General features: G+C 43.9%; 1 protein-coding gene across 4 annotated transcripts in view; it reads right to left on the bottom strand.

Moving 5' to 3' along the window:
* Positions 1-27,358, bottom strand: part of DPP6 (dipeptidyl peptidase like 6) — an 856,594-nt gene that overhangs the window by 161,007 nt on the left and 668,229 nt on the right. For all 4 annotated transcript variants that reach the window (XM_078437168.2, XM_078437166.2, XM_078437169.2 and 1 more), the window contains exon 7: positions 11,982-12,063. In XM_078437168.2, coding sequence (XP_078293294.2) covers positions 11,982-12,063 — 82 coding nt within the window. The remainder of the gene's footprint in view (positions 1-11,981; positions 12,064-27,358) is intronic.

Raw genomic sequence — 27,358 nt, 5'->3', positions numbered from 1 at the left:
GCCCAACCAAGGAAATGAAAACGTAGTTCCAGCTGGTAATAGCCATCGAAGCCATTACAGTAAAAACCAAAAGCATTCAGATAAATGAGTAGGTTTCCAACTTGAACAACAGATAGAAAAATCAATTCGCTAATTTGCTATGTGCTCTTTATAAGCGTAAGTAGTTGAGCTACGGTTAAGCCATGCTACACATAAAAATAAACACATCCAAAATAAATACATCGGGATCTGTTTTTTTTTTTTTTTAACTGACTCATTGCTTATCTATGCTCACTTGTAGCATTGTTCTTTTTAGAATGTGATTTAAGTTTACACTGAAATCACTGTTTTTTGTTTTGTAAGGCAAATTTAAAGGTGAACTATCATGAGTAGACCCAGGATCCCCAGGAGTTAGACAAGTAACATAAATGCCTTGTGGACTGAACACAACCAGCTCAAAGAATGGAAAGACACTGGTGTCAGGAAAGGTTTCTTAAAGAAGCGAGGTACTGTGACTTTCCAGTGTTTGTAATTGATTTGTAATAATCCATGAAGTCTAACAAAATGTCATCAAGGAGGAGTCCCGTGAAGTCTGTTTTGAAGAAAGGGCAGAAGGAGTTATTTGCAAATAACTGACCTAGATGTTGCTAAGATGTCTCCAAAGTTCTCGGAAGCAAGAACTAAGTGAGCTAAGTCTTACCTGTGCTGGTCCCTAAGTATCTCCGCGTCATTCACCAATCCAGATACGACTGGCGGAGAAGTGAGGAACAAGTCTGATGGTTTGCTCTGATATTAAAGAGAACGAAATCACTTTTGGTGCCTTGGTGGGGTAAGCACAGAGAGTATTTAATCCTCTGAAATTCCCGAGGAAAGCCAGCGGGTTCCACCCCTTTGGTCAGAAAGTTCAGCTCAGCCTGTTCTTGACACATTTTAATAGTGAGAACCCACATCTCAGTTTGGAGATGATTCATAGCATAACAAACAGAGGGGGAAAAAAAGTCTGACTCTAAAATCTAGAATTCTTGCCATGGTATTGCTTATCATCTGAACTGCTGAGCTGATTAAGCATCAGACAAGTTGTTACATCTTAAAATGTTGAGGTTATGACACCAGGTTTTTCCAATTTCCATGAATTTGGGATCCATGCCCACAAATCTGACATTTAATTTTACTTTCCCTTCTGGATATCGTCCATTTAACGAGTATTTGTTGAAAACCTGTATTCTGCTAGCTAGGGAGCTATGGGCTATGCAAGAGTGAAATGCAATGAAAAACATTCTTTGTCCTTGATCAGCTTACATTTGATCTGGGAGATAAAGTTATTCAAAATCAAAATGACTGGATAATAAAACAAAGTGGCCCGTGAGGAACTGTTATTATCTGTGGCACTGACGATGTTACAGCCTTTTAGAAGAAGGAGAAGTCATGGTTATTCTCAACGGCCAAAGACATGGAGCCATTCCTTTGATATTTTCCAATTGCAAAGTATTTTAGGAATCATGAGAAAGAGGTGTTCCTTCCACTCACATGGGAGAAGTCCACGAGAGGGTCTAAAAAAGCCCATTACGGACACTAAGGAGAAGTTTTAGCAGCACAAATGGTACAGATCACCTCTTAAGCTACTGGAATTATCTCCAAATGGCCAGAGCCTGCTCTCTCCACCCAATGGGGGATGTCTGCCTGGAGCTGCAAATGTGAACCCGGCTGCCACCCTGGCACCCCCATCGAAGGTCAAAAAAGGTTATTTTAATTTATAACTGCCTTGTTACATTATCTAAGGAACCAATCATTAAAGGCACTCTTTCTTAATGCAGTGTCCTAGTCCTGCTTTTAAACCCTATTTGATAGATTACCCTGAAATTCTCTAACCTAATATTCCCAAGGTTGATGTGGGCACCCTTTTAAATTAGATTTTTTTGTAAGAACAACACACTGTTTCCAGCACAACTGCATCGGGGAAGCTCTGATCAGGAAGAAAACACAGTTTATGCTCACAGACCATCATGTACAACCAGGTCAGGTCTGGCTTTCAACCCAAAATCCGCCTTTTTCTTAATTGCTTGGGCTGACACGTGGGATCTGGAAAATAACCTCTCAAGGGTTTGCAGCGGAGCCAGGAGAAAGGACACATTTGCATAGCACTTTGAAACTAACATAGTTAAAGGCACTGTCCCCCCACCCAGGACTGACTTCCTCACGTCCGTCCCAGCAGAGAGCGCTGTGCTCTACCCTGTGGGATTGTCGGAGCACATGTCTACTGAGCGGAATTCATGAACCTCAGATTTGACGATGGGCTTTCTTTTTTCCCCCATTTCTAGTGCATATATAATGTTGTGTCCGGGAAACCTTTAGAAGTGGGTGAAATGTGCATAGTTCGGCCAGACCAAAATAAGCATCTTTCCTCATATGCAAAACATATACCAAATATCTTATGTTTAGTCCTAATGCTAATTAGTAGATGATACAGTTCCCATGTTCATATGCGACCCACCTGCCACTTTTTAACGCTTGTGGTCGCAGACGAGTTCATCCCGCCAATGTGCCATGCTTTAGCAGATCACTCTCCTATGAACACTTAGGATATTTATAGCCTCTAACAATTATTATTACAGGGGTGCATGGCTGCCTCAGTTAAGCATCTGACTTTTGATTTTGGCTCAGGTCATGATTGCACCGCTTGAGGTTCAAGCCCTGAGTCAGGTTCTGTGTTGACAGTGTGGAGCCTGCTTGGGATCCTCTCTCTCCCTCTCCCCCGCTTGCTGTCTCTGTGTCTCTCTCAAAATAAATAAACTTAAAAAACATTATAGATAACAGTGTTTTGAATGCATTTGTGACCATTGCTTCTGGCTTCTCTTTAGAAGGGACTTCTTTGCTAACGTGGGGACGTGTTTTGTGACTCTTACTACATATTTTTTGTATTGTGTCAAGAATGAATTTGCTCTTAAGCCCCTACCCTGTGTTCATACAGCAGGACAAAAAATTTAAAAACTCCACAGTTTACTATTTACATTGTTGCCCTCACTTCCTTTAAAATCCCACAGTTATAGGGGCGCCTGGGTGGCTCAGTCGGTTAAACGTCCGACTTCAGCTCAGGTCACGATCTCGCAGTCCGTGAGTTGGAGCCCCGCGTCGGGCTCTAGGCCGATGGCTCAGAGCCTGGAGCCTGCTTCCGATTCTGTGTCTCCCTCTCTCTCTGCCCCTCCCCCGTTCATGCTCTGTCTCTCTCTGTCTCAAAAATAAATAAAACTTAAAAAAAAAAAAAACGCCCACAGTTACAAGCTGCTTTTGTGTTTGGAAATCCCCGTGTTTTCAGAGAGCCTATTGGTGGAAGTAAAAAGCACCAACCACCACCTCCTAATTCCCCTCATGCCTTAAGTTAAAAAAAAAAATTGTGTTTATTTATTTATTTTGAGAGGGAGAGACAGAGAGAGCTAGCAGGGGAGGGGCAGAGAGACAGGGAGAGAGAATCCCAAGCAGGCTCCCACACTGTCAGCACAGAGCCCGATGTGGGGCTTGAACTCACAAACCGTGACATCATGACCTGAGCCAAAGATGGACGCTTAACAGATTGAGCCAGTCAGGTGCCCCCTTTTTAAAAAAATGTTTTTTAAGAAATTCGCCTCATTCTTTACCTATTGACTGTCAGGTAGTTCCACCATGTTGCCCCACCCACTCGGGTTAAGTGACAAGAACGTGGCTTGTTTACTTGAGTGCGAATTAAGTGAGGGAGTCCCACAGGGCCACCAAGTGAGAGTGCATTGCGTTAAACTTGAAGGGTACCCTTGGCGAGCTAGTAAATCACTCACTGAACTGGCTCCATCCATTACTTGAGGATACATAAGGCAATTTCCATCCCGGTGATATTAACTTCTTGGCTACTGTCATGGGCTTCAGTGCCCATGATGAATGTTTTTACAATGAATACCAAATTAACCCAAACTGATTAGAGGCTTTTATAAGTTATTAATGGGATGTCACTTCAGTCTGGTCCTCTCCATGTCTACGACATTTCATTAAATAATTTCCTCTTGCTGGAAAGATCCATCTTTCTCCCCTCATTGGACTTGTCAACGTTGATAAAACTCTGCTTTGCCCCCTTAGTGACTCAGAAGCGGTTAAGCAACATGCCCTTGGGCAGACAGCTCACCCGTTTCTGCTCAGGTGGCTGCCTGATCAGGGTCAGGAGAGAGAGTCACCATCCAGCTTGAGGTCCTGGGGTCACGACAGGGTACCTGGGACAGGGAAACAGGAGGTCCTCAGGCCTTCCCCCACCATTACTGAGTTATAACGGACACGTCACATTGTGTTAAGTTTAAGGTGATGTCATGTACTTCTCTATGGGAAGATTACTGCCTCCCTCCTGTCACATAATTACCTGACATAAGTCAGGCAGAGAAAGACAAATACTGTATGATCTCACTTACTGTGGAATCTACAAAGTCTGAACTCACAGAAACCAGGAATAGAACGGTGGTCACCAGGCACTGGGGGGCGGGGGGAGGGGAGACGACAGATGCTGGTCTCAGGGTACAAATTTCCCGTTACAAGATGACTAAGTTCTGGGGATCCAACATCCAGGTTTCTTATAGGAACATATTCCCTCCGTTTGAGGGATCATTTCTGGGGTGACATCGGAGCAGGGGAATTGCCGTCACCTTTAATGGCCTTTTCTAAGGAGACGGACGGTTGCCAACCTGCCAGGAGCTACAGGCTTAGAGGGACAGGGACTGATGGGAAGCTTTCTGAGCAGCATCCTTCACCACCTGCAAGCTGGAGAAGAGCCAAAGAAGAGACTGAGCCCTCTGGGCGCCCACCCACACACCCGTGTTATCTCCCTGCGTTACCTGTAGCCTCGCTCACCTTAGGACACATACCAAACACTCATTTGATGACATTCCTGTTTTTTTCCTATTCTCTACCTTTTGGTTAAGCCAAGTAATAATCCTAATAGCAGCAGCACAACAATCCATCATTTACTGAGTATTTTCATTATATGAGGTTCTACACCATGTACTTCTAATAAATTAACCGAATCCATACAGTGACCTCTATGAGATACACATTATTATCTCCAGTTTACAGATGAGGAAACTGAGGCTTGGAGAGATTAAGTGCCTTAAGATCACACCTTTGGCAAGTGCCAGAACCCAGATCTGAAAGTGGCCTCCTGACTCTACAGGTTTTGTTTTTAACAGCCTTAAAAAATAGGAGGGCCTGGGTGACTCAGTCGGTTGAACATCTGACTTCAGCTCGGGTCATGGTCTCACGGTCCGTGGGTTCGAGCCCCGCGTTGGGCTCTGTGCTGACAGCTCGGAGCCTGGAGCCTGCTTGGGATTCTGTGTCTCCCCTTCTCTCTACCTTTCCCCTGCTTGTTCTCTCTCTCTCTCAAAAATAAATAAACTTTAAAAAATAGAACAAACTGGGTGGCTCAGTTGGTGGAGGGTCCCACTTGTGATTTTGGCTCAGGTCACGATCTCACAGTTCGTGGGTTCGAGCCCTGCGTCAGGCTCTTTGCTGACAGCTCAGCCTGGAACCTGCTTCAGATTCTGTGTCTCCCTCTCTCTCCATACCTCCCCCACTCGTGCTCACTTGCTCTCTCTCTCTCAAAATAAATAAATACATATTAAAAAAAGAGAACAAACTAAAGGTTCTTTTCCTTCTAAGGCTCTAAATGAAGACCTTTAGATTCTGAGACGGAACAGGCAGTTGTGATGTTGCAACGAGGTTTTCAGATGAGGGCTTGTCGTTCAGGGTTGGGTTGTCCCTGGGTTCCTGCCGTCTTGCTCCCGGCATGGTAGCAGGTGTCCTGGCTGCACCTGCCCATCCCTGGGTGAGGTCGGGGCCTTGCGGTGACTGCCACCCACTCGTCCTTCCGTCTGCACTTGGCTGCCACACGGAGAGCAGGGTCCCCGCGTGGATGCCAGTGTGTCTGCAGATGCCCACACCTGCCCGGAGTGAATCCAAAGGTCTATTACCTGTCTGCTCTTTATTCCCTTTAACAGAGCATTTGGGTGTTTCAAGAACAATCTCTCCATCTGGTATCTCATGTTGAACTACTGACATTTTGGTGGCATGAATTTTTACAACGCTAATCGCTATTTTTTAAAAAAATTTTTAAACATTTATTTATTATTGAGAGACAGAGACAGACGGAGCATGAGCATGGGAGGGGCAGAGAGACAGGGAGACACAGAACCCAAAGCAGGCTCCAGGCTCCGAGCTGTCAGCACAGAGCCCGACGTGGGGCTTGAACTCACAGACTGCGAGATCATGACCTGAGAGGAAGTCGGACGTTTTACTGACTGAGCCACCCAGGCGCCCCATCTAATGGGCTATTTTTAAAGGTTCTTTTCCTTTACAGGAGAAACCTGAGTGCTCTGCAGTGGCCGAGGGTGAGCACAAAAACCCTTCAGCTCTAATTCTTCCGGATCGTCCACTGACTCCCAGAGGCATGGCTTGTTTGCTATGAGTCCACAGGGAGCACGAGGCGATGCTAATGACCCCGGGAAGTGAGACCCTTGCTCTCTTTTGCTGTTGACATGTTAGAAAGAACCCTTGGTAAAATGGTGCACTAAAAAAAAAAAAAACAGTGGGCCCAGAGGACTCAGAAGAAGCTGATTTATAGAGCTTGGCTTCTTTAGAACAGACTCAGTCATTTGACCGTGGCAGTTGTTATATCACAGACCTAAGGACGCGTGCCTCTAACCACTAAGGGGGAGGATGGTCCAGGGCTCCTGCAAAGGTGCTCACAGCAGGCAGCTCAGAGGACGCGGGTGGAAAAGGTTGCACGGGGGAGGGCTGCTGGGACCCTGGAAGGAAAGTCTGACGGAAGGTGGGGCTTGAGAATCCACAATGAAAACGGGGGCCTGGTTGGTCCCCTCAAGGAGGCCCAGGCTTCAGTCTCGGCTGAGACTGTGGCCGGGAGCAGAACTGCTCTGCAGGAAGAACATCAAGCGGCCAGGGAATGACAGCATGTCCTCACCGTCAGGAGGGCTTTGCTGCAGCCGGCATCACTGCACCAAGACCGGGGGCCCAAGAGTCCTGGCTGGAAACTCGGCCAGCACCCACGCAGGGATGCGGGGCAGTCACGTGTCCTGCCATGGACAGACACTGAGCTTGTGCCGAGGGGACGGAGATGCAGCGGGGCGGGCAGGGCAGCACGGAACAGGTGCAGGTGCTGATGGCTAGTAACCGTGGTGACGGGTGCCTTGTCCACGAGGTGGAGACAGCTGTGCCTCGCTTCTGCATCTCCGGCATTTAGTGAAACTCCAGTGTCTAGAGCACAGGAAGTGTTCAGTGGGAATTTACTAAACCGTGAACAAATGCGTGAGTGAATGATGGTCAAAACTGTGTGTACACAAAGGACTGGCCTTCAGGTCCCTCACCGGTCGCTGGCTGACCGACCACAGCAACCACCGGTCATCCCCGTCAACCCGAGAGCTCTCGGGGCCAGGAGAATGTTCCAGAGTCCAGTCTGCCCTGCGACCTCGTCAGGAAAGCTGCTATCTGAGCCATTTACAAAGAAGCCACTGAAGCAGATTCCTCGACTCTCCTTGGGGAGTCATTCTGTCCATGACTTTCCCCGGAGAAGTATCCTAGGGTCTATCAAGCCATGTAATCAAGGCAATTTTTCACACAGTGTAGCTGAAGTCCCTCCATCTGGGTAAACGTAGTTAATTTTATTCCCTCGTTTCCAGGAAGACACAGAGCAGTCTCTCACTGTCATCCACACCACAGCCTTGCGTGCCTCGAGAGACTATGACGGAGTCGGCTTCCTGTTCGACGCGGGAGAGCAGAGCCTGTGAGCATCCCTCCGTTTTCTTCTGCTGGACTGTCACCTGCATGCCGGGACCGCTCCAGTGGCAGTTCTGGCAGCTTCCCTGGCCGGCTACCCTATCTGCTCGTCATTTGTCAGGTGCTGAAGCCACCTTGGTGTTGAAGAACTCCCAAGAGGCTTATTAGACTTCGCTTTCAAAGCTGTCCATTTGTCACCATCGTGGTAGCAGGCCAACCGAACAGGAGCCCATTTTCTGTCTCTGATCATCCGAGTAGGCCAGCAAAGATGCCAGCCTCCAATCCTTACTGTTGTCTAATGCCATGCAATCACATTTGTAGAACTTTCCACGGCACTTGGCTCCAAAGGGAAACATGCAACAATTCTCCAAAGTACCCTATGCGTGCGCGCTAACCCGCTAAGACAGGCCGAGGGGGCCTGAGCTCCCGGAGCATGCCAGAGACGCATAGGAGGCCCCCGCTTCTGACTCTTGATTTCAACTCAGGTCGTGATCTCACGGCTTGTGAGTTTGAACCCCACGTCAGGCCCTGCGCTGACAGTGCAGAGCCTGCTTGGAATTCTCTCTCCTTCTCTCTTTGGCCCTCCCCTGCTTGTGTGCTCTCTTTCTCTCTCTCAAGATAAATAAATAAACAAACATTAAAACGATGTCCTTGCAGAGATTATGTATTAGAAGATGCAAGGCTACGTTCAGATGGACAAACAGTCATATTGAAGGTTAGCAGAGACAGGACTTCACATGAACAGACACACACGTAAGGGGGAGGGCTTCACCAAAGATCAAAGAAGAGAAACTCAGAGAAGCACTCCATGTAGGCCAAAGTTTATCTGCAGGGGATAAAGTACGGGGAAAACTTTAGAAATCACGTGTTTTCAATGTGAACGGCTATGTCCACTGACCACATAAAGATGGAGGGGAAGACACTTCCTCAACCCTTTACATATATTTTCTCCCTTAATCTCATTTAATCTAGCCAAATCCATTTTCCTATTTTCAGGCTCAGCAGGCTCCTCTAACAATGGGCCCATCAGGCAGTATTTATTACCTAAGATGTGAGCGGAAGGTCCGACAAAAGTTACCCTAGGAGGCAAGAGTCAGTAACTGGAGGCCGTGTGGAGACATGAGAGAACGCCGTTAGCCTGCTCCCAGGGTGGGGTGCCGTCTCCCTGGGACTTACGGGGTCCCCGAGCCAAAGGGGCTGCTGAAATCACTCCTCACCAGGAGGTGAGGATGCTCAGAAAGCCCTCAGGTGAACTTGAACTCCAGCTGTGTTCTCTGTTCCTGAAGGAGAATCACTCATTTTAGACTCTTTATAATTAGAGTAGATTTCCTTCGGGGAGTAATATTTGCTTTTTCAAGTAAAATGGCAATGAGGGGTTTGTTAGTGTCTTTGCAAAGCCTGCTCACGGGTTGCAGACTTTCTTTGCCGAGAAAGCGAGCCCCGGGAGTACCTGTCACCAGGGTGCTGGTCCCCGGGCCAGGCTTTCCTCATTTGAGGACAGCCGAGAGAGCGTACGATCCCCCCCGAAACACGGGTCAGCAACCACAGCCTTCGGGCCAGAACATCTGTGTGTGTAAATAAAGTTTTATCAGAACAAAATACTGTCCATCTCTTTCTGTGTTGCCTATAACTGCTTTCTCTCTACAACAGCACAGTGGAGAGTTGAGACCCAGACGTTCCTGTGTGGGCTTGCAAAGCCTAAAACACCTGCTACCCGGCCCCTTAAGAGGAACAGCGTGCTGACCCCTGCATCCTGTACAGGATGCTCTCCGGGGTGAGTTACATTGCCTACCAACCACACTCGGTACAAGAACTGTATAATAAAAACCAGAAGTTCAAAAATGTTAATAACTCAAAAATTCCCTGAGCACATTAGTACTTTTGGGACTAAGCCCAAATACTAGCAATTATTACTTACCTGAACACTCATTTCCTTGGAGCAGAAAGGAAGGTGAACTTCCCTACTGTTAAGTAATGTCCTGAACATCCACACAGATCGTGGCTGCTTGTCTGCACCCAATCACTTTGTGTTTAAGCGACTGAGGGTCACAAGGATATATTATGTAATAAATCCATTCATGTATCCATTTAAAAACATTTTTTTAATGTTTATTTATTTTTGAGAGAGAGACAGAGTACGAGCAGGGGAGGGACAGAGAGAGAGAGGGAGACACAGAATCCGAAGCAGGCTCCGGGCTCCGAGCTGTCAGCACAGAGCTCAACGCGGGGCTCGAACTCACCAACTGTGAGATCATGACCTGAGCCGAAGTCGGACGCTTAACCGACTGAGCCACCCAGGCGCCTCCATGCATCCATTTTTGACCTCAACAAATATATCCTGAACACTAGGCGCTGGGCTAGGCACTCAGAATACAAGGTGATGGAGCTGGATGCCCAGATGAAGCTGGCGGAAGAGGACAGACCCTAAGTTCACACCAAGAAGTCCAAGTGATGGGAGTCTGCACGGAGACACGGGAGTCCAGAGACGGAGCCAGCGGTGGGGAGTGGAGTCAGGGACGCTTTCTCAGAGAACCTGGCGCCTACTTAGCTTTGCTGCCAGTTCTTTAAGAGGTTGAGCAGGATGACTGTGACCCTTCAGCCCACCCCCAACCCCTAGAAAGCAGGACACAAGCAGCTTCAGATACGGAAGGGGCTGGCCTAATACGTAAGTGGCCTAGAGAGGGAACATTCTGCAGCTCCACCTGCCTGCAAATTCCAGACAGAATCCTAAAGTGTGTGTGTTTGCTTGCACGCACGTGCTCACACCCGTCCTTCTTTAGGAACTGTGGGTTAAATTTACCGTAAACCAGAAGCCCTTTCCAGAAGGCAGGACCAGGTTGTGCGACCTTGGTTCCAGGGTCTGGCCTCTCCTGGGTGCTGATGGGGAAGCGTGAGTCCCTAAGCTTAGTGATAATCACCGGGACACAAGGGAAGAGGCCACGGGCCTGCCGGGAAGAGACGCTGACCAGTGTGTGAGTCACAATGTCCTCACCCTGACGCCTGTACGGAGGCTGGGCAGTGGCCCCTCAGGAAGGCTGCCCGCCCGTGAGCTCTTCCCCACGTGGGGGAATGAGGCCGGCGTGCAAGGCTGTGGGCAGCGGGCTGCCCGAGGACCGTGGAGACTTGGGAGAGCCTCTGTGGAGGCAACATGTCACTTGTACGGAGTGATCTGACGGATATGGGTGCACTTTGCTCCCAGACACACCTTCCATCATGACATCAGAGGGACTTAAAGTCAGCTGTTGGAGACTCAGTCACGCGAGTCTCGGGCTTCCACAACCTTCTATGATGTCGCGGCTTCTCCTTGTGGAAGAGTTAGCAACTCTGAGGAAAGGTGAGTTTCGTCTCCTTGTAACTGAGTTGGCGGGGGGTGTTCACCCGCCTCCTGGCCCCCCCCCCTTCCCCCCAAGTCACAAGCTGACTCCCACTGGCTAAACATGCTTTTCAAATCCTGATCGCTGCGTGTCGGGCACTGGGGACCCTTTAGTCATAGCTAGGACAGTTCTGTGGCCTGTATCTTCCTATTTCCTTAAGTCATTTCAAGGAAATGGAATTAATATGCAACCAGTATAACCATACCATTGGGAAAAATAAGATTATTTCAATTCCTAAGACAACAGACAGACTGTCCAATACGATCTCACCTCAAGCTTTTTAAAATAATCATTTTCTGTGTTATTTTAGGAAAAGTGTTTTTAAAATGCCGCTGTATGTAATCAGCATCAAGACGCAGAAGGGCATGATGTGAAGCCATGAGGCAGCGCTGGCCACATGCTGACGCCGCTCGCAGGGAGGACGGCTCCACGATGGCCAGCAAATCCACCTTCTCCCAAAACCCTCCGAAGAACAGAGCCAGGCTTCCAAGAGCAAAACGAAAGAAACCCGCAACGGCTCCGTGACTCTGCTAATTCCCATTGGTCTTTTCGACAAGGTTTATCTCCTTGACCTCACGGTACCTCTGGAGTCTACACGCAGCTAGCTAAGTGGGGACCACTCAAGGGTCTCAGATCGGGGAACCAGAGCACCTGCCGTTACATAATTCTCTAATCAAAAAAAGAAATGTCCATTTTACACAGGCGAATATTCTGGTGTACCTTTCCAAAGTTCAACTCATGCAAACACAGACCCTGAACGTAGTGAGCAGATCCCGCCTGCAGTATGTAAACTTCATCAAATTCAAACCTGGTCACTGAGCTCGATTGGCTTACCAGCTGCTGGCCTTTGGGGCCCCACCCTGCATACTGAAGCTTCGCATTGCTCACTTCCGGTGGGTCCAGACTTTGAGGGTCCCTGAAAGAAAATAAATGAAGAAACAACCAATCAATCAATCAACATGGTGGGAGACAAGAATGCTCTATGTTTATCCTCCTCCTCTCATTTCTTCCCTTCAGCCACTGTATGAATTTCAGAAGCTTGTGTTATTAAATAGTATGTCTTGGCCTTCCATTAGACTTCTTCAGAATGAAGCTGAGACTGGCCCGTCACTGCTTAACCCAAATAGTAAATATTTATCAAGAGACAACCTGCAGAGGTCTGTAGGTCAGTTATTAAAACGTCCACACCAGTCAACGTTACAAATGGAAATGCATGACTATGCAGTGGCAAGCCCTGTGGCTTCTGTCTCTATCTTGGGTTTTCCTGGCAGATGGCTTCTCTCCTAAGCATACTGCTAGGTCATTCTGACCTTCCAAAACCAGTGGCCTCAGGACAGACTTCACCCTTTGGTTTACATGGGGAGGGAAGGAGGGAGAGAGAGAAGGAAGGAAAGGGAGAGGGGAAGGTTGAAAGACTGTCTTCCTTTCAGACATCACTGAGGTTCTTTATTCACTGATATGCAAAATACCATGCTAACAAAATCCTGCTAAGGTGCTTAAATAAATGTCATAATGAACATGAAGAAAACCTAACACTTGTATAGGTCTGAAATATTTCAGTATATTTTGTAGCTACTATTCTCTGCAACATGTGGAAAAGACTCATTTTCATATGTTTTTCAGATGACTTTATATCTGTGTTCTGCTGGATGGGCCTGACTCTGTCGGGTTTACGCCCTATCACTTGGCTATGATGTGCATCATGCAGAAGGCATAGCTGTGAAGGTGCTCATTCGTCCACTGAGAGGCTGTGGCTGAATGGTCTCTGAAAAAGGAGGAAGGTGAATTTTAGGAGAACAAAGGAGATGAGGCAGAAAGGGAAGGGAGGCAAAGTGAGTAGGTGCCGACTCTGGGCTTGAGTCAGCAGAAACTTCTGAAGCTGCTAATACTTAATAATACTACCAGGACAAAAGAGAATTCACTTAAGAGTAAAAAAGCACTGGAGAAGGCGAGATAGTCTTCAATACCCCGGCGTAGTTTTAGATGGGGTCCCTGGGTCTAAAGAGACCAGGGAAGCTTGAAGATGGGGTGATTAGGTGGATGAGAATTGATAACAGGACTCAGCCGGGAAGGCTGATGGCCAGGCATTTATTTAGAAGAATAAGGGAGGGGTCTTAACATTCCCAGTTGCAAAGGAATCTTAACAAACCCTACCGTGTGTATGTCTTTAATGTTTCAAACTATTTTCATAACATGGGTGATTTCCTCTTTGACCTTACATAGGGAAAGGCTTTCTAAGGAGGATTCAAAATCCAGAAGCAATAAAAGAGTGATAAATTTGACTACATAAACATTTTTAAGTTTTTTTTGCATCACAAAAACATCATGAACAAAAGGCAACTGACAAACTGGGATAAATTATTCATAACATGTACCATGGACAAATAGCTAATATCCATAATGTATTTAAAAAACTCTAAAATATCGAGGTGACAAAAGACCAAAAAAGTAGAAACAGGAGAAAAAGACATGAGCGGACAAATCACAAAAAGGATATAAAAGGTCCTCAGATATATTAAAAAGCACCAAACGCATGCCAAATTATAGAAATAGAACCACTGAATCGCAGTTTTTCACCTATGAAACTGTTCCGACACCCTCCCAAAAAAGAAAGAAAAGTATGGCACACTGTATTGGTGAGGCTGTGAGGAAAAAGGTGTTCTCATACTTTGCACTGAAAAATAGTGCAATCCTTTTAGAGCAAAATTTGGCAATACCTAATAAAATACACACTTATCCTTTGAACTACATCACTTCTGGGAAGATATACCTCTAACAATACAAAAATAGACATGCAGAAGGTTATGTTCATTGCAGCTCTGTAATGACAAGACATTGGAAACAATACGTGGCTGAAGAAACTATGGTTCATCCATACAATGGTACTATGGTACAGCTGCAAGAAAGAACGAAGACCTCTATAAACTGACTGTTGTGATTTTCATCATGGAGTGTGCGAAGTCCAACAGACCATCTATAGTATGTGACCCACTCTATAAGAAAGAGATCTAAGAAAATATACATACGTACATCCTCATTTGTGAAAAAAAAAACAAACACAGGAAGCAGAAACCAGAAACCAGAGGTTGGTTATGTATAGGGGGTGGGTGGGAAGAAGGAGGGATTGGGCATGAGGTGTCTGCATGAGGAAGGAGAAGCACTTCTCTGGGGTATATTTATTGGTATAACGTCCAGTCTTAGCCCATAGTGGGGTTTCACATACTTTTTGCACACTCCAAAAACAAAGCTAACAATAAAAAACAATCAGGACGTAGGGGAACCCAAAAAAGAATAGCAACACCACAACAAAGTAAAACCGTACTTCAGATAAATCACAAAACTACATGGAAGGGTGGGGAATGAAAGAACCAACATAAGCAATTTCAGAAAACAGTATCTTGACTGGATACCATAAAGCTAAAGACAAAAAGATCCCTCTGAACTATGGGTTAGGAATTCTGAAACTACTTAATGTGTGTGCTGGAATCAAACTACTCTGCAAATATATACATACATTGGAGAGAATGAAAACCAGTTTTCTTACTGTTGGAAAAACAAGCTACAAGGAAAAGGGGAAGGCTAAAATGAACTGTGCGGTGTTGGCCTGGAATCAGAGGTATTCGTGTAAACTCGTGGTTTCTAATACATACATAGACGCAAAATGTAGATACATGTGTGTCCAGGGGTTAGTGTGCATGCATATATGTCCTTGCTTTGTTCGTGGAGAGGCTTAGAACCGATGACCCCCAGAAACAATGAGCACACTCAGTGCCCGTATCTTGGTCTCTAAACACCATCATCCAATAAAATAAATAAGGCTCCTCCTTGGAGAAGTAGTTGTACCCAGGCTGGAACAGGGAAATACAGGATGAGTCTGGAACATCTTATGGGGCCAGAAAATGAGGAAATACTCAAGAAAGACAGAAAGAAAGGAAGCCTTGTTCAAAGAATGCAGAAGCCAACCTAAAGGAGTTTCTCATGGCCAAAGCTGGAAAAATATGAGTGACAAAATAATTAATAATAGTATCAGATTCATCCATGGAATAAAATCAATATCCATGAGTCCATACTAATATAAATAAGTAATCAAATACAGAAACCAGCTTTCTTGTAAGAGAATTCCAATTAATAACTGTGAAAAAGAAAGGAAAGAGTATCACCCTTAGACTTACATTAATGAATGCTGCAGACAAGATCTACTGATGGGTGCTTAGGTTAGTGAACGCAAGTTTGAAGAGAAACAGGATTTGCATAACCTTAAAGTATCTCCCCTCAAGATATTTATCAGTCATAAAGGAGAAGACAGCAACTTTACAGTGGAGAAACTGGTAGACAGCAACCTAACTAAGAGATTGAGGTCAATGTCACTGGAAATAAGACACATCAACATCATCATGAACACTTTGGTACAATGTGCTGGGGAGGAGAAAAGCGTCATCTATACGGTATTTTCACCAAAAATGCATAACCTCACTTCAATCGTGAGAAAACATAAGACAGGCCCAAATTGAGCCTCACTTTACAAAGCAGCTGATCAATAACCTTTGGAAGTGTCAAGATCATGAGCAACAAGGAAAGACTGAGGAAATGTTACAGACTGGAGGGGATTAAAAAGAAATAATGTCTAAAGGAACGTGGGATCCCAAGACAGAAAGGAGACACTGGTAGAAAAATTGGTAAAATTCAAATAAGTTGGATTAATAATGCTGTGCCAATGTTAATTTCCTGTCCTTGATAATTACACTGTGGTTATAAAATACACTAACAGTATTGCAGGAGTATAGGAGAAGTAGGGATAGGGATATAAGAGAATGATTTGTACTGTTTTCGCAAGTTTTCTTTGTTTAAAATTACTTTAAAATAGAAATCTAAACAAAATTCAAAAAATTGAATAGGTTATATCTCATTGATTATAACAAATATTATAGAAATGAATTAAAATTAGAGAATTTCCTTCCCACGATACTGCAATCTTGATATTGAATTGACGAAAAAGTCTTTAATACTAGCACGGCGTAAGCACTCAATTCATGCATCTGAGGTGACAAACAAATGAGTAGGGATAGATGGGTTATGGTGGTGGCTCTAAGTAAAAGATGTTTTTGCAAGGTTAAAGACAAACCTAACAAATTCATTTGGCCTGGGTTTATCTAGAATTTTCCAAGCATGGAGCACAGCGTAGGAAAAAAGAAATGTTAAAATTCCAGAGTCTTACTGAATACTGAAATTCTCTTTGTTGGGTAATGAGTTCCACTGTCTGGGATAATCGAGAACAGCAGGAGATTAGCCTCTCTTTCACCTAACAAGTGTAAATTCCTATAAATGCTATCCGGAAGTGGTATCTCCAGGTAGACAGAGTGTCCTAGAAGATTTCAATACCACGACCACATGTGCATCCCTCTTTTGTCACCTTCGCCCCTTCTCCAGGGCTCACATATACGCTCTTCCCCTCATGGCCAACACATCAGACAAGCTTCTACAGCCTGAAGACAGCAGAGGCTAGCAGGAAAAGCCAAGTTCCAGCAGGAGCAGGAGGCTGGGTACAACTCTCAGACCAGCCTTAATGAGGAAGCGGGATAAGAGTGACCCTTTCCCCTAAAGAGGGGCCAGGAAAATCAAGAGAAACAATCACTATTTATAAACTGTAACACAGTCTAAGGACGGAACTGTCTTTATTTTTCCCAGCTGGTGCATCTCTGTAAGTTAAATGCCCCCACGATGCCTTAGAGCTGCTTCAGTCCGTCTTTAGGAAAATACCATGGTGCAAGCACCTCAGTGCAGGAAGCTGGGATGTGGTGGGAAGAGCTCTAAGAGGCTGTAAATTTAATTCTGAATTCTGCCGCTAACTAGCGGTAGGGTGTGGGGTAACAGGGAAACTTAACCCAGGTTTGTTTCCTCATGAATAAAATGAGAATAAAAATGCTTGCTTTCCAGGGTTGGACTTAATGTTCTACTGAATATGAAAATAGGTAGTGCAGAGCTGACTGAGTAGATATTCAATAAATGCCAGTTTTTTTAATTGGTAAATGGTAAATAATTAAGTTGATCATGCCATCACTATTCATATGCAACTTTAACTAAAGGTCCAATAATATATCAGATAGGAGGACAAATTTACTCTATAGAACTCAGCAATAAAACAAACACCTTGATTCTTGTATTATATGGGGGTGGGTTTAGGAACCCCAACCCTCAACCCTGTTTCTATGAAATCAACCTGTATTTTGCATTGGAATGTGATGGTGTAAGCTTTGCTTGATTTCAGGGTGGTCTCCTCAACTCCCCCTCGCAAAGGGGGGTCCTTTCTTCAGTGACTCCCTTGATGGTCGCCCATCCTCTGCTCAAACCACCCATGGAATGGCTTTCCTTGCACCATTCTTTCTCTACCCCAGCCTAGCAAACGCCCAGCTTGGGTTTATGCTCAATCCACCCCCTTATACAAACACCTAGGCCACTGGGAACTAGCAGAGAAAGCATGAAGCCGGTGTAATGCATGTCAGCCGGGTACTAACCCTTCCCGCCATGTCTATTCGGTCTTGGTTAGTCACCTTCTTCTCAACCATGATTCCAATCTTTCCTGCTTCCATAACCTCCAGTCCCCTGAAATATGGCTTTATTTGCAAACAGGCTCTTTGCAGATGTCACTGAGTTAAAATAAGGTCATTCTCAATTAGGGTGGGCCCAATCCAACCCCAATCTCCTGTATAAAAGGAGGAGAAAGCACACTGGGAAAAGCCCACGTGACAGGAGAGGCACAGGCTGGACAGACGGCTCCCACCAGAAGCTGGAAGGGTCTTCACTACAGGTTTTGAGGGAACATGGCCCTGGGGACACTCTATTTTGGACTTCTGGCCTCTAGAACCATGAGGAAATGAATTTCTATCGTTTTACATCACTTGGTTTGTGGTAGTTTGCTACCACAAGCCCACGAAATTAATATACCCTTCACTTTTTAAACTGAGGCCCAAAGTGGAGAAGCCATTAATTAGTTCAATGACACCAAGCTGATTAGTTTCTGTCTAAAGATGAATCTCCTGGTTTGGTCAAAGGAGAAAAAAATATCTCCAACTGACTTAAGGAACAAAGTAGAAAGACATTCAGAGAGCAGAGCAAAAACAGCCGCCGAGGAAGTTTCATCTGCTAAACGCTTGCCGTGTCCACTCAATGGTGGTTCTTTGCGGAGCACATTCTCCCGTCAAAGCAGTACGGATGCCTCCTTCCCACACTGAGGACCGCTGGCAGTGCTCTCTGCATGAAAGCTCATTGCCATCAAATCATTTCCCCTCGTGGACTGGATTATTCTGCAATTCTTGGGGGGGGGGCGCGTGTGTGATGGGGGGACACACGAAAGTATGTTTTTATTTATTTTGTGGTTGGTTGGTGCCCTCCTGCAACTTTTCTGTCTTTTTGAAACTTTACTCATTTATTTTAAAGAACCCATGGCAGGCTCTGTGATAAATCACCTCCAGGAGATGGATTGGTAAAAAAAAAAAATGATTAAGTTAGAATAAAATTATCTGGACTTGCCGTATCTCAAAATGATCGTGCAGTCCATTCTGATTTTTCTTATTTGAGCAATAAACAACACAGGGCATCAATCATGTTGAATTTGGAAGAGCAGTTACTGCAGCAAAGGTTATGTATTTATCCTTCTAAGATAGTTTAAGGGACTGAAAAGCCTCCCAACAAAAACAGCATTTGGAAAAGTCAAACTAAAAATTGCTTTTCTGGCTCCTAACACTTATTTCATGGCTAAAGACACCAAAAACTAGCATAGCAATGTCAAATGATATGTGTTTTCTGAGGATTCCTAGGTGCGTGGCATGGTGGGTTATATAAAAATATAAGATACACCCCCAGTCAAGAACAGTGTCTGCCCCATTGTGAATGCTCATAAATATTACCTGAATAATGAATAAATGGAGGGGTGCATGGATAAATCAATGGGACCCAGTCTAATTGCCACTTGCTGACTGGTCAGGTTTCGTGATACTTTAAACTCATGCAGAACTTAAAGATTCGTGTTATCAGTTTTTACCCATATCTTAAATTACACAGTTAAATTCTTGGGGGCAGGAATCATCAGAGGCATAAATCCTTCCCGAGTGGCCAACATTCCAGAACACATCCTACCATTCATTTTAAGCGTCTTCGTGTCTCTGGCATATCAGAAGGTGTTTCCTCGGGAGGGATCTGATACAGGAGTCTTGCTGCGGGGTTACTCCAGTCACTGAAAGATGACGGGGTGGCTCACTCTGAAATGTTTGGATGTATCCCCCGTCCGATTCATGGGGACACTCTAACACCGTGATCACAAATACGATACCAAATAAAGTCACATGAAAAGTTTCTTAGGTAAAAGGGAGCTTGGGACTTATTTGTTGTTGTATATTAAGTGTCTAACAGGTGCTCAGAAACTTCCATTAAAGAAGGAAATGAGAGTGTGTCTCGTGTCCATGAAATACAGCCAGACCAACACTAAACCATCCTACACACCTAGAAAACTGCCTGGAGGATTAACACAACAATCTGCACAACCTGAACCACAGAATTCGGCAGGTAACGTGCGCGGAGAGACTTGGGGAGAGAGAAGGTGCAGGAAGGGAGGTGCTTTTGTGAGCGGAGAGAGGACGGAGACTGGGGGGAGGGGCAGAATACGGGAAAAGTACCGCTCCCCAAAAGCAGCTGGAGAGAAAGTGGAAAATTGGAAACGGCCGCAGGGACTAAACTAAAAAGGGAGAAAGGAGAAAGGAGAGGGTTTAAATTCCATGAAGACTGTAAACAAGGGGAGCGCAGAGTCTGCAACTCCACAGCTCGATACCTGGCGGTTCTCAAGGGAAGGGTGAATCCCCAGGGACAGAGTGGGGTCCGGGAGGTTCTTGGGCCACACGGGGAAAAGCGGTTCCACTGCTGGAAGGACATTTGGTAGAGGCTGTGAGGCCACCTGGTCCCAGCAGACCCCGGAAGGCGGCCACATTCGCCGGTGCTGGAACAAGGTTGTTAAGGGTGAAGCCTGGTGCCAGCTGTGTGTTGCGATTTTCCATAATCCCTGAAACGCTGCTGCTACACCGTCTCGCGAACTTTTTCTGGGGCGGGCTGGCACCTGACCGCGGTCTCGGGGCACCGGCAGCAGCAGGGTCCAGCGGTTGTTCCTGGGTGCAGCCGACATTTGGCCGTTGCTCATTCGGCCATTGGTGAGACCCTCCCGCAGAGGGGCAGAGAGGGTCAAAGCCGAGGTCCTTCGGAAGTAAGGAGCCTGGGAAAACAGCCGCATCTGAGACAGAACTCGGGAGCGAGGTACTGCCTGGGGCCTGGTCACGGAGAGCGAAGGAGAGGGGAGTGGACGGGAGCTGAAGACAGAGGACGGGTGCGCGATTGCTGAGCCGGGAGAACAGACTGGGTGGCCGGGTGACGCCATTTTTCACCACTGCCGCGCATGCGCACCGAGGAGCACGGAAACAATCCACCCCGGGAGGCTGGCAGCGCCATCTAGGGGAGAGCGGAGCCGTCACACCGAGCCCCGCCCAACTGGGCCAACTTCGCTCTTCAAGAACACAAACCTCACCGCGGGCTTAATTTATGGACTATAAAGAGCTACATGGACTGACTTCTATGGGAAAAGGAAGCAATTTCAGTCCTACTTCAATCTGTTAGCAGGTTCATCTATTCAATTTTCTTTCTTGGTTTCTTTCTTTTTCTCTTCTACACTTCTTTTCTTTTTCTTGAATACAGAAAGAGAAAAAACTCACTTTTATTTTCAATTTCTATTAAAAATATTTTTCTTTAATTGTTTACTATATTTTTTGCTTTTATGTAAATTTTTTCAAATTCTATTTTACTTCCATCATTTTATTTTAGTCTACTACAGTGTATTCACTTTTTCAAATTTTCATACGATTTCCTTTTTTTTTCTTTCTTTAAATCTTTTTTCTCTTTCGTTTCTTTTCTTTTTCTGGAATACAGAAAAGGAAAAGATTCATATTTATTTTTAATTTTTATTAATTTTCTTTAATTTTTTATCTACTTTATTCTTTACTTTTGTGTATATTTTTTCAAATTCTATTTTACTCCCATCATCTCATTTTAGTCTACTTCAATGTATTTATTTTTCAAATCCTCAAACGATTTCCTTTTTAAAAAAATTTTTTTAACTTGTTATTTTTCCCTCCCCCCCTTTATTTTCTCTAATCTGTCAAACCACTTTCAACACCCAGACAAAACACACATAGAATCTAGCATCATTTATTCGATTTGTGTGTGTGTGTTTTTAATTTTAATATATTTTTAATTTTAATATTTTTTTAATTTTAATTTTTCTATCTCATTAATTCCTTTTCCCCCTTCAAAATGACAAAATGAAGGAATTCACCCTAAAAGAAAGAGCATGAAGAAACGACAGCCAGGGATTTAACAAACACAGATACGAGCAAGATGTCGGAGCCAGAATTTAGAATCACGATAATAAGAATACTAGCTGGAGCCGAAAATAGATTAGAATTCCTTTCTGCAGAGATAAAAGAAGTAAAAAATAGCCAGAATGACATTAAAAGTGCTCTAACTGAGCTGCAATCATGGATGGATGCCACAGCGGCAAGGATGGATGAGGCAGAACAGAGAATCAGCGATACAGAGGACAAACTTATAGAGAATAATGAAGCAGAAAAAAAGAGGGAGATTAAGGCAAAAGAGCATGATTTAAGAATTAGAGAAATCAGAAACTCATTAAAAAGGAACAACATCAGAGTCATAGGGGTCCCAGAAGAGGAAGAGAGAGAAATAGGGGCAGAAGTATTATATGAGTAAATCATAGCGGAAAACTTTCCTAACCTGGGGAAAGACACAGACATCAAAATCCAGGAAGCACAGAGGACCCCCCATTAGACTCAACAGAAACCGACCATCAACAAGGCATATCATAGTCAAATTCACAAAATACTCAGGCAAGGAGAGAATCATGAAAGCAGCAAGGGAAAAAAAACTCCCTAACCTACAAGGGGAGACAGATCAGGTTTGCAGCAGACCTATCCACAGAAACCTGGCAGGCCAGAAAGGAGTGTCAGGATATATCCGGTGTGCTGAATCAGAAAAATATGCAGCCAAGAATTCTTTATCCAGCAAGGCTGTCACTCAAAATAGAAGGAGAGATCAAAAGTTTCCCAGAAAAACAAAAATTAAAGGAGTTTGTGACCACTAAACCAGCCCTGCAAGAAATTTTAGGGGGTACTCTCTGAGCGGAGAAAAGATGGAAAAAAAAATATATAAATACATACATACATATATACATACATACCAAAATCAACACAGATTAGAAAGGACCAGAGAACACCACCAACTCTACAAGCATCATAATGGCAATAAATTCATATCTTTCAGTACTCACTCTAAACATCAATGGACTCAATGCTCCAATCAAAAGACATAGCATAACAGAATGGATAAAAAAACAAGATCCATCTACATGCTGTTCACAAGGGACCCACTTTAGACCTAAAGACACCTTCAGATTGAAAATAAGGGGATGGAGAACCATCTATCATGCTAATGGTCAAAAAAAGAAAGCCGGAGTAGCCATACTTATATCAGACAAACTAGACTTTAAAATAAAGACTGTATCAAGAGATCCAGAAAGGCATTATATCACAATCAAGGGGTCTATCCACCAAGAAGACCTAACAATTGTAAACATTTACTTGCCAAATGTGAGAGCACCCAAATATATAAATCAATTAATCACAAACATAAACTCATCGATGTAATACCATAATAGTAGGAAACTTCAACACCCCACTCACAGCAATGGACAGATCATCCAATCAAAAAATCAACAAGGAAACAATGGCTTTGAAAGACACACCGGACCAGATGGACTTAACAGACATATTCAGAACATTTCATCCTAAAGCAGCAGAATATACATTCTTCTCCAGTGCACATGGAACATTCTCCAGAATAGACCATATACTGGGACACAAATCAGCCCTCAGTAAGTACAAAAAGATAGAGATCATACTGTACATATTTTCAGACCACAACAATATAAAACTCAAAATCAACCACAAGAAAAAATTTGGAAAGGTAACAAATACTTAGAGACTGAAGAACATCCCACTAAAGAATGAATGGGCTAACCAAGAAGTTAAAGAGGAAATTAAAAAGTACATGGGAGCCAATGAAAATGATAACACCACAACCCAAAACCTCTGGGACGCAGCAAAGGCGGTCATAAGAGGAAAGTATATAGCAATCCAGGCCTTCCTAAAGAAGGAAGAAAGATATGAGATACACAACCTAAGCTTACACCTTAAGGACCTGGAAGAAGAACAGCAAATAAAACCCCAAACCAGCAGAAGACAGGAAATAATAAAGATTAGAGCAGAAATTAATGATATCAAAACCAAAAAAACAGTAGAACAGATCAATGAAACCAGAAGCTGGTTCTTTGAAAGAATTAACAAAATTGATAAACCACTAGCCAGTTTGATCAAAAAGAAAAAGGAAAGGACCCAAATAAATAAAATCAAGAATGAAAGAGGAAAGATCACAACCAACACAGCAGAAATAAAAACAATAATAAGAGACTATTATGAGCAATTATACGCCAATAAAATGGGAAATCTGGAAGAAATGGACAAATTCCTAAAAACATACACACTACCAAAACTGAAACAGGAAGAAATAGAAAATTTGAACAGACCCATAACCAGTAAGGAAATAGAGTTAGTAATCAAAAATCTGCCAAAAAACAAGAGTCCAGGGCCAGATGGCTTTCCAGGGGAATTCTACCAAACATTTAAAGAAGAGTTAACACCTATTCTCTTGAAGGTGTTCCAAAAAATAGAAATGGAAGGAAAACTTTCAAACTCTTTCTATGAAGCCAGCATTACCTTGATTCCAAAACCAGACAGAGACCCCACTAAAAAGGAGAACTATAGACCAATTTCCCTGATGAACATGGATGCAAAAATCCTCAACAAGGTATTAGCCAACTGGCTCCCACAATACATTAAAAAAATTATTCACCACGACCAAGTGGGATTTATACCTGGGATGCAAGGCTGGTTCAATATCTGCAAAACAATGAACATGATTCATCACATCAATAAAAGAAAGGACAAGAACCATATGATCCGCTCAATAGATGCAGAGAAAGCATTTGACAAAATACAGCATCCTTTCTTGATAAAAACCCTCAAGAAAGTAGGGATAGAAGGAGCATACCTTGAAATCATAAAAGCCATATATGAATGACCCAACGTCAATATCATCCTCAATGGGGAAAAACTGAGAGCTTTTCCCCTAAGGTCAGGAACGAGACAGGGATGTCCACACTCACCACTGTTATTCAACATAGTATTGGAAATCTTAGCCTCTGCAATCAGACAACACAAAGAAATAAAAGGCATCCAAATAGGCCATGAGGAGGTCAAACTTTAACTCTTAGCAGATGACATGATACTCTATATGGAAAACCCGAAAGATTTCACCAAAAAACTGTGAGAATTGATTCATGAATTCAGCAAAGTTGCAGGATATAAAATCAACACACAGAAATCGGTTGCATTCCTATACACCAACAATGAAGCAACAGAAAGAGAAATCAAGGAATTGATCCCATTTACCTTTGCACAAAAAACCATAAAATACCTAGGAATAAATCTAACCAAAGAGGGGGAAAATCTATACACTGAAAACTATAGAAAGCTTATGAAAGAAATTGAAGAAGACACAAAAAAAATGGAGAAAGATTCCATGCTCCTGGATAGGAAGAACAAACATTGTCAAAATGTCGATACTATCCAAAGCAATCTACATATTCAATGCAATCCCTATCAAAATAACACCAGCATTCTTCACAGAGCTAGAACAAATAATCCTAAAATTTGTATGGAACCAGAAAGGACCCCAAATAGCCAAAGCAATCTTGAAAAAGAAAACCAAAGCAGGAGGCATCACGATCCCAGACTTCAAGCTATACTACAAAGCTGTAATCATCAAGACAGTATGGTACTGGCACAAGAACAGACACTCAGATCAATGGAACAGAACAGAGAACCCAGAAATGGACCCACAAACGTATGGCCGACTAATCTTTGACAAAGCAAGAAAGAATATCCAATGGAATAAAGACAGTCTCTTCAGCAAGTGGTGCTGGGAAAACCGGACAGCAACATGCAGAAAAATGAACCTGGACCACTTTCTTACACCATACACAAAAGTAAACTCAAAATGGATGAAAGACCTCAATGTAAGACAGGAAGCCATCAAAATCCTCAAGGAGAAAGCAGGCAAAAACCTCTTTCATCTTGCCCGCAGCAACTTCTTACTCAACACGTTCTTCGGAGGCAAGGGAAACAAAAGCAAAAATGAACTACTGGGACATCATCAAAATAAAAAGCTTCTACACAGCGAAGGAAACAATCAGCAAAACTAAAAGGCAACTGACAGAATGGGAGAAGATATTTGCAAATGACATATCAGATAAAGGGTTAGTATCCAAAATCCAAAAAGAACTTATCAAACTCAACACCCAAAAAACAAGTAATCCAGTGAGGAAATGGGTGAAAGACATGAATAGACACTTCTCCAAGAAGACATCCAGATGGCCAACTGACACATGAAAACATGTTCAACATCACTCATCATCAGGGAAATACAAATCAAAACCACAATGACATACTGCCTTACACCTGTCAGAATGGCTAACATTAACAACTGAGGCAACAACAGATGTTGGTGAGGATACAGAGAAAGAGGATCTCTTTTGCATTGTTGGTGGCAATGCAAGCTGGTGCACCCACTCTGGAAAATACTATGGAGGTTCCTTAAAAAAAAACTAAAAATAGAACTACCCTAAGACCCAGCAATTGCACTACTAGGCATTTACCCAAGGGACACAGGTGTGCTGTTTCGAAGGGATACATGCACCCCCATGTTTATAGCAGCACTATCAACAATAGCTAAAGTATGGAAAGAGCCCAAATGTCCATCAATGGATGAATGGATAAAGAAGAAGAGGTGGAGATATACATACACACACACACACACACACACACACAATGGAGTATTACTCAGCGATCAAAAAGAATGAAATCTTGCCACTTGCAACTATGTGGATGGAACTGGAGGGTATTATGCTAAGTGAAATTAGTCAGAGAAAGACAAAAAATCATATGACTTCACTCATATGAGGACTTTAAGAGACAAAACAGATGAATATAAGGGAAGGGAAACAAAAATAATATAAAAACAGGGAGGGGGACAAAACAGAAGAGACTCATAAATATGGAGAACAAACTGAGGGCTATGGGAGCGGTTGTGGGAGGGGCGATGGGATAAATGGGTAAGGGGCACTAAGGAATCTACTCTTGAAATCATTGTTGCACTCTATGCTAATTTGGATGTAAATTTAAAAAATTAAAAAAAAAGAAATGAGAGAGGAGTGGGGAGGGACTGGAGCTTCAGCTGAATGACAAAGCATATTGTGTGGGCGATGAAATGTTCAAAAATTGAATGAAGGGGTGGTTGTCCCAATTCTGAGAACACACTAAAAACCTACTGACTTGTACAATTTAAATGGATGAATTGCACGGTGTGTGAATTACATCTCCATAAAGCCAGGGAAGGGAAGAGAAGGAGAGGAAGAAGAAGAGGTAGGAGAGGGAAACAGGGAAAAAGAAGGAGAAGAGGGAGGGAAAGGAAAAGAAAGACTTTGGCCATGGCTGCAGGCTGCCAGGGCGTTAAGCCTCATTTGTAGACTTCAGGTTCAAGGTTATTTCCGTTCTGCCACACCACCTCTTAATGACTCAGTGCCAAGCCTTCACGCTCTTGGTGCTTCCTCGGGATGTGCTCCCCGACTTGGAATTCCTGCCCTGCCTATCTGCACAGGGCGAACAGTCCCATGGGAGACAGTAGCAGGTGGCAAGCCTGGGCAGGGCTTGGGAGGGGCCCCCATGCCACCCTAGTGGCCAGAGCTGGAGAAAAGTCTGCTGAATTATAAAGTCTTGAAATAAGATGGTGTTCATAAACAATATCAACAATATTTCTTTGGATTTCTGACCTTCAGCAACGAGCCAAACAATAGGAAGACTGACAGACTGCCCAATTTCAATAGCATAAAAAAAGCAGAACGAGAAGAAGAGATAACGTTTCATCATAAACTTGTGAATCTGCAGGTTCCAAACATTCTGGCTGCCATGAGCAAGCGTCATGGG

Source organism: Panthera onca, chromosome A2 (assembly GCF_046562875.1).
Source record: "Panthera onca isolate mPanOnc1 chromosome A2, mPanOnc1 haplotype 2, whole genome shotgun sequence".
NCBI lineage: Eukaryota > Metazoa > Chordata > Mammalia > Carnivora > Felidae > Panthera > Panthera onca.
The sequence above is the reverse complement of the archived record's forward strand: the minus strand, read 5'-3'. Positions and strand labels throughout refer to the sequence as shown.